The sequence below is a fragment of the Haliotis rufescens genome, unplaced genomic scaffold (assembly GCF_023055435.1).
Source record: "Haliotis rufescens isolate VD_foot unplaced genomic scaffold, xgHalRufe1.0.p SCAF_4, whole genome shotgun sequence".
NCBI lineage: Eukaryota > Metazoa > Mollusca > Gastropoda > Lepetellida > Haliotidae > Haliotis > Haliotis rufescens.
In genome coordinates, this window is record NW_025964112.1 from 2,782,356 (window position 1) to 2,795,934 (window position 13,579).

General features: G+C 40.6%; 1 protein-coding gene across 1 annotated transcript in view; it reads right to left on the reverse strand.

Annotated features, from left to right (window-relative positions):
• LOC124149916 overlaps window positions 1-13,579 on the reverse strand; it is a 95,902-nt gene that overhangs the window by 4,574 nt on the left and 77,749 nt on the right. The window contains exons 35-40 of the mRNA XM_048382328.1: window positions 10,092-10,255; window positions 7,355-7,538; window positions 4,800-4,999; window positions 4,549-4,619; window positions 4,089-4,268; window positions 3,270-3,471 (exon numbers count right to left, since the gene is read on the reverse strand). Coding sequence (XP_048238285.1) covers window positions 3,270-3,471; window positions 4,089-4,268; window positions 4,549-4,619; window positions 4,800-4,999; window positions 7,355-7,538; window positions 10,092-10,255 — 1,001 coding nt within the window. The remainder of the gene's footprint in view (window positions 1-3,269; window positions 3,472-4,088; window positions 4,269-4,548; window positions 4,620-4,799; window positions 5,000-7,354; window positions 7,539-10,091; window positions 10,256-13,579) is intronic.

Below are 13,579 nucleotides of genomic sequence, written 5' to 3' on the forward strand. Positions count from 1 at the left end.
CAGGCCAGCCAAATAATAACAGTGAGTTGAAAGGAGAAAACTAAAAGGCTATAAAACATCCAAGAGTACAACGTCAGGGCCCACTTGCACAAAGCGATCTTAGCGCTACGACTATTGTAAGCCTATGTTAAAGTATGGGATTTATGATCATCTTAGCACTAAGATCGCTTTGTGCAAGTGGGCCCTGGCTAGTGACTGACACACACACACACATATAGTCATACCATTTCTATCCATGGTTGGTAGTATAGTATTAGCTAAGTCCACATTAGCCAAATACTTGGTTATCTTTAGGTAAGCATTAAAATAAAACATTCTTTCATTAAAAAAGACATATATTAGTAATTGTTATGTTACATGTCAGGTCTACCTGGTTCACCCGGTCATGTAGTAATGCAGGAGGTCAGCCTGCAACATGGAGGAACAAGGAAAGCTCTTTGTTATGTTAGTAATTGTTATGTTACATGTCAAGTCTACCTGGTTCACCCGGTCATGTAGTAATGCAGGAGGTCAGCCTGCAACATGGAGGAACAAGGAAAGCTCTTTGTTATGTTAGTAATTGTTATGCTCCAGGTCAGGTCTACCTGGTTCACCCGGTCATGTAGTAATGCAGGAGGTCAGCCTGCAACATGGAGGAACAAGGAAAGCTCTTTGTTATGTTAGTAATTGTTATGCTCCAGGTCAGGTCTACCTGGTTCACCCGGTCATGTAGTAATGCAGGAGGTCAGCCTGCAACATGGAGGAACAAGGGAAGCTCTTTGTTATGTTAGTAATTGTTATGTTACATGTCAGGTCTACCTGGTTCACCCGGTCATGTAGTAATGCAGGAGGTCAGCCTGCAACATGGAGGAACAAGGAAAGCTCTTTGTTATGTTAGTAATTGTTATGCTCCATGTCAGGTCTACCTGGTTCACCCGGTCATGTAGTAATGCAGGAGGTCAGCCTGCAACATGGAGGAACAAGGAAAGCTCTTTGTTATGTTAGTAATTGTTATGCTCCGTGTCAGGTCTACCTGGTTCACCCGGTCATGTATTAATGCAGGAGGTCAGCCTGCAAGATGGAGGAACAAGGAAAGCTCTTTGTTATGTTAGTAATTGTTATGTTACATGTCAGGTCTACCTGGATCACCCGGTCATGTATTAATGCAGGAGGTCAGCCTGCAAGATGGAGGAACAAGGAAAGCTCTTTGTTATGTTAGTAATTGTTATGTTACATGTCAGGTCTACCTGGATCACCCGGTCATGTAGTAATGCAGGAGGTCAGCCTGCAACATGGAGGAACAAGGAAAGCTCTTTGTTATGTTAGTAATTGTTATGTTACATGTCAGGTCTACCTGGATCACCCGGTCATGTAGTAATGCAGGAGGTCAGCCTGCAACATGGAGGAACAAGGAAAGCTCTTTGTTATGTTAGTAATTGTTATGTTACATGTCAGGTCTACCTGGTTCACCCGGTCATGTAGTAATGCAGGAGGTCAGCCTGCAACATGGAGGAACAAGGAAAGCTCTTTGTTATGTTAGTAATTGTTATGTTACATGTCAGGTCTACCTGGTTCACCCGGTCATGTAGTAATGCAGGAGGTCAGCCTGCAACATGGAGGAACAAGGAAAGCTCTTTGTTATGTTAGTAATTGTTATGCTCCAGGTCAGGTCTACCTGGTTCACCCGGTCATGTAGTAATGCAGGAGGTCAGCCTGGAAATGGGGGAACAAGGAAAGCTCTTTGTTATGTCATGCCTGATACTGCTTGAGACTGAACGTGTGAGACATCATTAAACATGTCACTGTGTGAAGCAGATAGGTGAGTTGTACCACCAGAAGTCTCGCCATTGTAGTGGTGAACTGTGTGTACACGGGTATTTCTCATCTCAAACTGGCTCCCACAGGTGATATGGCTTGGGTGAGATCAAGCGGTATCTACATTGCACATATCGCTGCAATGAAATTGCATCACAATACTTTGCAAACCATTGTGACGTCATTGGTTACCATGATGTCACAATCAAATGACATCACTAATGACTCTGCTACTGAAGCTGTTAGCAGTACTTTTTACACCTCAGACACTGCTTTTTACTGTATACAAACTGAAAAAGTTGGAAGAATGATGTTGGATGATAAATACCATCTCACCCGAGTGTCTTTTGATATCAAATACATCAACACTCATTGATAAAAGTGGAAAAAGTTCTTGACAAGCCTCAGAGTTTTCCAACTTTTATCAACTCATGTTGATATATTTGATATGAAAAGACACTTGGGTGAGATTCTCTATTTATATCTGTGGCAGGCAAACTGGCAAGAAACCTATTTTGTCCACAACTTTGAAATATTCAAGTCCTTATTTTCAGAGGTATTCAAATATTGCATTGAACTAAATGAGTCATTTTTGTCTTTTCACATGTCCCTTTGCAAGCTAAAACAGAATTTAAAATCACAATAACATGAAATGGAAAAATTTGTCATTTGAAATTTGTAAGGTGAAAAGAAATAAAAGAATTGGCTCTCAGGCAATGACTTTTGAAAATATAGTGTGGGTGGGTGGTGCTTTTTTTGTTGCTAGTTTAAACTGGTATGTAACCAAATACACAGTTGTGTACCATCAACTTGGGAAAGGGCATCCCTACATAAACAACCATACAAACTCCTATTGCCGCCATTACCATAACACCATTTTTCTTTAGCCTAATATTGACCAACATTTGTTTTAGACTTTGGCTACTATGCCATGGGTCTGCTAGAACACCTAGAGAAGTTCACGTTCATTCATCTCTGGAGAATAGTTTGGCAATGAAATAATGATTTTGGCAGATTATTTTGTGATCATTACAAGTATGTACTATTTCAGATCTACCAACAACAATTCTGAGCTTACACACATCCTTGCTAAACAGTCCAAAAGTTTTTTCTTGCTGAATCAGTCAATTATTCACAGCAGAAATTTAGATCCTTCACTTCTTAAATATTAATATGTAAGGCCTTGTATTGGCAAAAAACTTGTATTGCAATATATAGTGTCATAAATCGTGTATAAATGTTCTAATTATTATTATATAAATGTTCTAATAATCACAGATGTGACTCACATCAATACTTACAGATAAATCATGTATAACTGTTCTAATAATCACAGATGTGACTCCCATCAATACTTACAGATAAATCGTGTATAATTGTTCTAATAATCACAGATGTGACTCACATCAATACTTACAGATAAATCATGCATAACTGTTCTAATAAACACAGATGTGACTCACATCAATACTTACAGATATATAGTGATGCAGTTTCTTCTTGGCGAGCTTGTAATGGCGACACATGTGGTCTTGCGCCATCTTACGGACAGGGGAGATCACTGTGCGAGACTTGGTGATGGGCGGAGGTGGCATGGGCTTCTCCCAGACGTAGTCATTCTCAAAGGCTGACTGAACCATGGGGAACCTGGTGCCAACCTCGTCCATGTGAGGGATGCTAGAAGGAAGGAAGGCCAAAACTGTGTTTGAGATCTCACGCCATTGTGGAGACAAATATATTGGAGAGCCACCAGAACAAGAGTTTGCCACTAACGTGGCTATATCCCCCGCCCCTGTTGCAGAATTTATGACATAATTAAATCTAAAGAAACCCTAACCTTTTTTAACCGAGGTGGAGCTTGTCATGGAAATTGTAAAAAAAAGAAGAGTTTGGAACCAAAGTCTATCTTGCTGCCAGGGAAACATAAAAAAAAAAATTCTAAAATTTCTGAATAGCAAAAGGCACCAGTTCAGCATGTATTTGACAGACCTGCAAAGTTTGATGAAAAAATATTGAACGGTTTCTGAGTTACGCTCCGGAAACGAAATGTGACGGACGGACGGACGGATGGATGGAGCCCGTTTCTATATCCCTCGCCAACTTTGTTGGACGGGGGATAATAAAAGAACACAAGACCTCTGTTGAAAAATCTGACATGAAATCTATCCTTTCCGAAAATCTCATAAAAAAACCTGATCACCATATTTTCTGGCAACAAAACAAGATTCTCCATACCAACATCATCTTCCTGAGAGTCATGACGAACTATACACTGCAACCCTTTGGCCACTTACTGTGGTTTGTGGAGGATGTTCCCGGACTTGTCCAGAGGAGGCAGGGTCAGGTCAGGGTCATGTGACCTTGTCATGTGACTAGGCTTGTTCCTGCGATGGCGAGAGCCGGACACAGGGATGATGGGAACGTTGGTTGTCCACTGCATCTGGAGGACACCGAAGTTACTTCTGCCAGAGTCTCTGAAACAGATGGAGAGGTGTGGTCAACAACAGGGGGACGTTACATCCGTGATTGTGTTATTGTCAAAGGATGCTTAACCTTCTTCATATAGAAATACGAACCAGTCTGGATTAAGACATACTATATAAATTAGTACACAATCATCCCGGCTCATCTCAGTAGCAAACACCCTGCCTTATATTTTATTTTTTTTTATATTTATTTTTGTAACTATTCCATGCATGTGTGTCCAGCTGTAGATCATCCATTTCGTCCATGAAGACCTCCTGCTGCACTTACACGTTCTGTGTGTGGACACTGAGTCGCCCAGGCACTGCCTCCACCTTGTGTTTCTCTGAGTCCGACTTGTCCTGAAAACAAATGGTTTAAGAGATATACAATGTGCAGTACATCATTTCTTTAAAATTAACCTTCCAAATCATATCGATTGAACATTACATCCACTCACAGTATTTTGATTATTCTTCAAAATCATACCGTTGTTGAACTTTGACATACAATTACAGCGTTGTGGCTGACAGTCCACATACCTTCTCCGCCACCCGGACTGTGTGCAGCAATCGGAGTCCGGCTTCCCCCGGGGATGTGGGGAGGTCTGAGCTGATGTAGGAGATTGGTGGCAGGCTGGACATCTTCTTCATGTTGCCCTCCTCAAAGTCCTTCTTCACCATGCCCATCCTGCGCCTCTCCATGGCAGTGGGAGTCTCAAAAAATTCCTTCCAGTCTTTCCCTGCAAAAACAGAACTCAAGTAATATAATTCCTCCCAATATTTCCCTCCAACCACAGAACTGAAAGAATTCCTTCCAATCTTTCCCTCCAACCATAGAACTCAAAGAATTCCTTCCAATCTTTCCCTCCAACCATAGAACTCAAAGAATTCCTTCCAATCTTTCCCTCCAACCACAGAACTGAAAGAATTCCTTCCAATCTTTCCCTCCAACCATAGAGCTCAAAGAATTCCTTCCAATCTTTCCCTCTAACCACAGAAGTGAAAGAATTCCTTCCAATCTTTCCCTCCAACCACAGAAGTGAAAAAATTCCTTCCAATCTTTCCTTCCAACCACAGAAGTGAAAGAATTCCTTCCAATCTTTCCCTCCAACCATAGAACTCAAAGAACTGCTTCCAATCTTTCCCTCTAACCACAGAAGTGAAAGAATTCCTTCCAATCTTTCCCTCCAACCACAGAAGTGAAAGAATTCCTTCCAATCTTTCCCTCCAACCATAGAAGTCAAAGAATTCCTTCCAATCTTTCCCTCCAACCATAGAACTGAAAGAATTCCTTACAATCTTTCCCTCCAACCACAGAAGTGAAAGAATTCCTTCCAATCTTTCCCTCCAACCATAGAACTCAAAGAATTCCTTCCAATCTTTCCCTCCAACCATAGAACTCAAAGAATTCCTTCCATCTTTCCCTCCAACCATAGAACTCAAAGAATTCCTTCCAATCTTTCCCTCCAACCATAGAACTGAAAGAATTCCTTCCAATCTTTCCCTCCAACCACAGAAGTGAAAGAATTCCTTCCAATCTTTCCCTCCAACCATAGAACTCAAAGAATTCCTTCCAATCTTTCCTTCCAACCATAGAACTGAAAGAATTCCTTCCAATCTTTCCCTCTAACCACAGAAGTGAAAGAATTCCTTCCAATCTTTCCCTCCAACCACAGAAGTGAAAGAATTCCTTCCAATCTTTCCCTCCAACCATAGAACTCAAAGAACTCCTTCCAATCTTTCCCTCCAACCATAGAACTGAAAGAATTCCTTCCAATCTTTCCCTCCAACCACAGAAGTGAAAGAATTCCTTCCAATCTTTCCCTCCAACCATAGAACTCAAAGAATTCCTTCCAATCTTTCCTTCCAACCATAGAACTGAAAGAATTCCTTCCAATCTTTCCCTCTAACCACAGAAGTGAAAGAATTCCTTCCAATCTTTCCCTCCAACCACAGAAGTGAAAGAATTCCTTCCAATCTTTCCCTCCAACCATAGAACTCAAAGAACTCCTTCCAATCTTTCCCTCTAACCACAGAAGTGAAAGAATTCCTTCCAATCTTTCCCTCCAACCACAGAAGTGAAAGAATTCCTTCCAATCTTTCCCTCCAACCATAGAACTCAAAGAATTCTTTCCAATCTTTCCTTCCAACCATAGAACTGAAAGAATTCCTTCCAATCTTTCCCTCTAACCATAGAAGTGAAAGAATTCCTTCCAATCTTTCCCTCCAACCACAGAACTGAAAGAATTCCTTACAATCTTTCCCTCTAACCACAGAAGTGAAAGAATTCCTTCCAATCTTTCCCTCCAACCATAGAACTGAAAGAATTCCTTCCAATCTTTACCTCCAACCATAGAACTCAAAGAATTCCTTCCAATCTTTCCCTCCAACCATAGAAGTCAAAGAATTCCTTCCAATCTTTCCCTCCAACCATAGAACTCAAAGAATTCCTTCCAATCTTTCCCTCCAACCATAGAACTCAAAGAATTCCTTCCAATCTTTCCCTCCAACCATAGAACTCAAAGAATTCCTTCCAATCTTTCCCTCCAACCATAGAACTCAAAGAATTCCTTCCAATCTTTCCCTCCAACCATAGAACTCAAAGAATTCCTTCCAATCTTTCCCTCCAACCATAGAACTCAAAGAATTCCTTCCAATCTTTCCCTCCAACCAAAGAACTGAAAGAATTCCTTCCAATCTTTCCCTCCAACCATAGAACTCAAAGAATTCCTTCCAATCTTTCCGTCCAACCATAGAACTGAAAGAATTCCTTCCAATCTTTTCCTGTAACAATAGAACTGTTTGTATTTTGTTTCATTTGTAATGTTTCATAGTCTGACTGGACTGCACCTTGAGAGGTGATGGTAGGGGTGGACATAGGACAGTGAAGGGATGATCGATCTCTGTAATTATTAATGTTGAAGAAAGATAATTTATCTGCTTCAATACATTTGATGCTTCTACTAGTTTGAGACATCCAGCCCACTCCATTGTGACATCACAAATCCTACAAAGAGACAAGATTAGCATGGAAGCGAGTACATCAACACTCCAGGACGGTGAGGTACATCCAAGAAAAGTATATTGACTCCTACCTTTCTTAGGAGGCGGAGACGGTCCATTGGATGATGACTTCACTGGTGACAGCTGCCGCTGCTTGACTTTCTTCTTGTATGACGCCACCGGGCCGATGCGGTTGCCCTGGGAGGAGGAGTCTGAGATGTCCCTGCCGATGCCGGAGTCGTAGAAGCTGACCCCCTCCTGGGAGTGAATCTCCGTCTAGAGCACCAACAGCCACATGGTTTAACATCCAAACTCATTCAAATCAGATCTTAGTTCTCCCTACCACTGAACAAAGATCTGGAGACATTCCATTGCAGGTCATGTCAGGACTTTGCATAGCCTGTGGGAAGTACTGCCATACAATATCGGCAATCTATAAGGCATTCTAGAATGTTCTTTTGTTCAGTTTTCAAATTATGAATCGAGAACTTTGTCAGAATATTTTAAAAACGTTGTCTGAAATAGATGTAGCCAGTATGAAACTTGTGGCTCATAGCTAAAGAAAGCTGCTTCCTGATTGGCTAATGTCAACTTCTTGTTAGTCATTTCATTGTCGGTCAAAGTTCGCCAGAAGGCCATTCAGACGTGACCTGTAATGGGATGTCCTCAGATCTTTGTTTTGCAGTTGTGAGAAGTAAGGTCTGACTCTAATGAGACTGTTAACATCAAGATGTGACGTACATAAACTATAAAAGCGTTCTGGCAAAAACAGAAGACCAAAATCACAATCCCTCTTTAACTTGAATCTTCCCCCCCAAAAGCTCTTCTCCATGACAGGAGATTCCATGGTGATTCTCTTCAGCCATAAATGATTCATCACAACAAAGCTTCATCCCTCAGGCAGCTTCAAACCAATGGGAGGAAGGGCTTGCTTATGTTCAACAGCAATATCTACAACTACCAGTCTCTCTTACAGAACCAAGAGCATATATTTCATGAAACAATCTCCCCATTTCCTTCCACTCCTCATCCCATACTCTACCAGCCTACACTCATCCCATACTCTAGCTGTCTACACTCATCCCATACTCTACCTGTCTACACTCATCCCATACTCTAGCTGTCTACACTCATCCCATACTCTACCTGTCTACACTCATCCCATACTCTACCTGTCTACACTCATCCCATACTCTACCTGTCTACACTCATCCCATACTCTACCAGCCTACACTCATCCCATACTCTACTAGCCTACACTTGTCCCATACTCTACCTGTCTACACTCATCCCATACTCTACCAGCCTACACTTGTCCCATACTCTACCTGTCTACACTCATCCCATACTCTACCAGCCTACACTTGTCCCATACTCTACCTGTCTACACTCATCCCATACTCTACCAGCCTACACTTGTCCCATACTCTACCTGTCTACACTCATCCCATACTCTAGCAGCCTACACTCATCCCATACTCTACCAGCCTACACTTGTCCCATACTCTACCTGCCTACACTCGTCCCATACTCTACCAGCCTACACTCATCCCATACTCTACCAGCCTACACTCATCCCATTCTCAACTCTCTATAAGAGATTTGAGGGTTCCCTAATACTGGCGGTGTTTGTTATTGAATTATCTGTATTTGACCTTATAGATAATTAGAGTCAAAGGCTATATGTTTGTCTAATCAACTACTATCATCATTATTTGAATATGGATGGAGACCTTTAAGTATTGATTCATCCAGTTCAATATAATAATAGTAATATGGGGGTATGTATTTAGAGCACAAAAGTTAAAGATGACAAATGGAGAGCCTAACCCTCTGTTATTATCAAGTATCAGTCACGGCTGTTTCGCAGGACCACCAACAAAACCTTTTTCAGTTTTAGCCTCATCAGGCTCACCTATCTATTAGAATGAAAGGCAATACCGTGTGTATAGCTGCCAAGTGCGAAGGAACAGTTTCAAATGTGATATAAATGCAGCAACTATCGTCATAACAGTGGTTCTCAATGGAATCACCACACAGCCGCTATTGGAACTGAAAGCATTGGTTTGTTTGTTTGTTTGTTTGTTGTTTAATGCCGCACTCAGCAATATTTCAGCTATATGACGGCTGTCTGCAAATAATCGAGTCTGGACCAGACAATCCAGTGATTGACATCATGAGCATCGATCCACGCAATTGGGATCGATGATATGCATCAACCAAGTCAGCAAGCCTGACCACCCGATCCCGTTAGTCGCCTTTTACGACAAGCATAGTCTCCTGTTACGGCAAGCATGGGTTGCTGAAGACCTATTCTACCCCGGATCTTCACGGGTCTGAAAGCATTGGCAACTGAACACATTCGTTCATATCTGTTAAATTCCGCATTTCGACAACTACAACAACACTTACTGTCGCCACAGCACACAAAACATAATCAATGCATTTGGTTCCAATATGGAAGCTATATTACCAATACGCCTTCATTTTTAACTCAGTCAACACTTTGTATTCCAACAGATAGGAGGGCCTGCTAGTGTTGTGAGTGAGAGAGTTGGGTTTAACGCCGCTTTTAACAGTATTCCAGTTATATCGCGGTGTGTCAGCTTAATGTGGGAGGAAAGCCCGAAGTGATGCAGGTCTCAGACGTTTACCACTTCGATGAAACCCACGAGCACGGGTATGGTGCTGACAAACCTAGAAACATAATCGGGGCGAACTGGGATTCGAACTCACAATCATAGGTTTCTTGCGTGCCCAAGGGATGCAACTCTGCACAGCGAGCTAGTGCTGTGAACAATGATATACCTTCTCAGGATGACAACTCACTTGTTGGGAGATCTCAGTTGGAATGACGATGTCCTGATGGTCCGAGTCGGCAGACATTGACAGAGAGTGAAGGTCGGAGTCTTTGTCCGAACTCATTCTGGCGTACTCTATCAGGCGCTTACTGAGCACCTGCCCGGAATCCCGCTGCTCGGAACGACCTTGACCTTCAAGTAAAATACCAGCTCAGCTAGAGTCAAATTTGTTGGAATGTCTGGTAAATCCATGACATGCTGATATGCTGATAGAAACGAATAAGGGAACAATGAAAATAGGGAAATAAGCTTTACTGTTGGTACATTTGAAATAGCATGCATACAAATTCAACACAGAATCTAATGTTGAGTTGTGTTTGTGTGCAATGTTTCCAACGTGTATTTGGCAGACAAGCGTGGAACCCATGATAGCATATCATTGTACTGTGTCTTAAACTAAGTGTTCGCTTATTCATTTCCAACTGTATATCAAGACATGGTCATGTGACTGGATGATCATGTTGCTGTGGTGGCTGTGGTGCTATGGTGGTGTTCTCAACCAACACGATCAGCTGTGAGTGTCTCCCTGCTTTCTAACCATGCTGTTGAGAGGTACCATCAGAGCAAGAAAATACACAATATCAGAAAAATGTTCCCGGTCCATAATGTCCTTTCACATCGACATGAAATAACCTACTGTCTTTGAGGAAGAGAATCTATGGATGTCAACTTCTTTATAATGAGGAACACAACATTTCGGAGTATATGCTTACTCCTTCATCAGGTGAATGAATGCTATGAAGCAGAGAACATATATATATGTACCTGTAAGAACTACAAAAGTAACACGATAACAAAGGTGAAAACTGAACAGAGCATTTCAGAGCTCCAGATAAGCTGCGTATCTGCGTGAAATACGCATCAGAAATGCAGAAATACGCAGTAAAATATAATCCAAGCGTATCAAATACACAACGAACATTACAGATACGCTACAAAAATAAAATTTGTGCGTATCAGTAAAATATTGTGAAGTAACCCTGCGTATTCGATTAGCAAATCAGCAACTTATTTTGAAATTATAAACGGGCATTTCGTCAACCTTGCCAACCTCCACGATGACAGTCACATCATGATCATTTGCCATCACACTTTCATGTGGAAGTATCGTGGTATTTTTGAGTCCTATAAAGCTCTCGAACCCACACAAGACAAGTTTGCAGGGACTAGATGAATAGTGTTTTTAAATATTTAACTTAAATACCCACATGTGTAAAAACTAGTGGGTAACAGAAATTTGAATACGCAGATAGAATTACTGATACCCAATGATTTTAAAATGCATGGGTAAAATACCCACAACACCAAAAGCTTATCTGGAGCTCTGGCATTTACTGTCATTGTTTTTTTTTAAAGTCTGCTTTTCCAATCTTCCTCCTGCCCGTATTCATGTGAATAGGACCCATAAACGGTTAATGCACAGATGTCTTGAGCAGTGAATTCATTCAAAACAATATACAAACACATCAAGTCTCCCGAAAACGTCTGACAAAAATTTCATAATTTATTGTAGCCTAGCCAAACTTTTCATCTCAAACAACAAGATGAAAAATATGCCAGGTACACGACCGACCATGAGGTGAACCAAAACATAATGGAATGAATATTTTAAAACTGCACACGCTATTCAACATGATCAACAATGTAAGCTTAAATATATATTGTCATTGATCAGTAGTAGAATAGGTCAATGAGTGCCGGTCAGCATTGTCTAACAGGCAAACCACAACCAGACTATTTGTAGAAATAAGAAAATTTCCTGAAATGTAAATAATTACCTAGAATTTCTCCTGAAACATTCTAGTTATTGGGAAGTAAATGAGAAAAACAGACTGAAATATGGTATCCAATTGTCCATTATTTCTAAAAATGCAGAGAATACATTAAAAATTGAGTCCAACTCAAGTCTAGAATAATTTGGTAAGTCTAGATTGCCTCAGCTCTGAAATTAAGCATTGTTCTGGGCTCTATTTGGATTATATTTTTCGATTTGTAGCTATATATTGTGAAATAATATTTGGGGGACTAAATGTCAGTCTATGTCTATTTAACCAGTCACCTGTGTCTTAGACTCGCTGCATGTCCATATATAGGTTTAACTATTGCAATAGAGTATATATCAGAAACACACACCTCGCAACTACAGTCGTCTTCAGAGTGAGTGAGTGAGTATGGTTTTACGCCGCTTTTAGCAATATTCCAGCAATATCACGGCGGGGGACACCAGAAATGGGCTTCACACATTGTACCCATGTCGGGAATCGAACCCGGGTCTTTGGCGTGACGAGCGAACGCTTTAACCACTAGGCTACCCGACCGCCCTCATCTTCAGAACAATATGTACTACTATATAAAGGGATATGAATTGGATTCAGTCTTATATGGAAATGCTACAACATCTACTGATACTAACCTTGCTATTGTACAATCTGTCCATTTATTCATTGCAAAATCTAAAAGATTTAAAATTTAAATGTCTTCTTTACGATGACATCAATGAAATAGTTGTTTGTATGCTGGTATGCTGGTATGTAGAGGTATAGGTGTACAAGCATACATGTATATGGGTAGCAGAGGCGGATACAGCTTTTTTGAAAAGGGGGGGTGCACAACTAAGATCTATTTATTGTCTTTGGTGGTAATTTATACAGAAATAAAGATTTTTTTTGAAATAAAAAGGGGGGTGCGCACCCCCGCACCCCCGCTCTGTATCCGCCCATGGGTATACGCACATGTGCATGGATGCACCGGTTTGGTTATGTGCCGATATATATATTTCTGTGTGACTTGTATATTCACATTATAATATTTGCAATAGTAAGTGCAATTAATCTAAATTTATTGTTTTATGTACAGTTTACTCTCATTAATTGTTAAATGTCCTTTGTAGGGAGAGGTGTTTAAATAGGTTAACCTGTTCACCAATCCCATCCTTTTGGGGGGAAATAAATATTGTTTAAATCAGAAACACACACATTTTCTACACTATTTCTGTATACTGATACATATACTAATATATACTACAAATTTACCAAAAAATTTTTATTTACGTATTAAGCATGTTAAATGAGACATATCCAAATTACCTTTCCCAAATGATAACTTAGAAAAAGTTGATATAAGCCTTTATCATCCAAAACTGGCTCCCACAGGAGATATGCTTGGATGAGATCAAGCGATATCTACACTGTAGATATCGCTGCAATGAAATTACATCACAATGCTTTGCAGACCATTGTGATGTCACTGGTTACCATGACGTCACAATCAAATGACATCACTAATGGCTCTGCTACTGAAGCTGTTTGCAGTACTTTTTACACTGAAGACACTGCTAATTACTGTCTACAAATTGAAAAGTTGAAAGAATGATGTTGGATGATAAATAAAATCTCACCCTCGTGTCTTTTGATATCAAATATATCAACACGAGTTGATAAAAGTGGCAAAAATCCT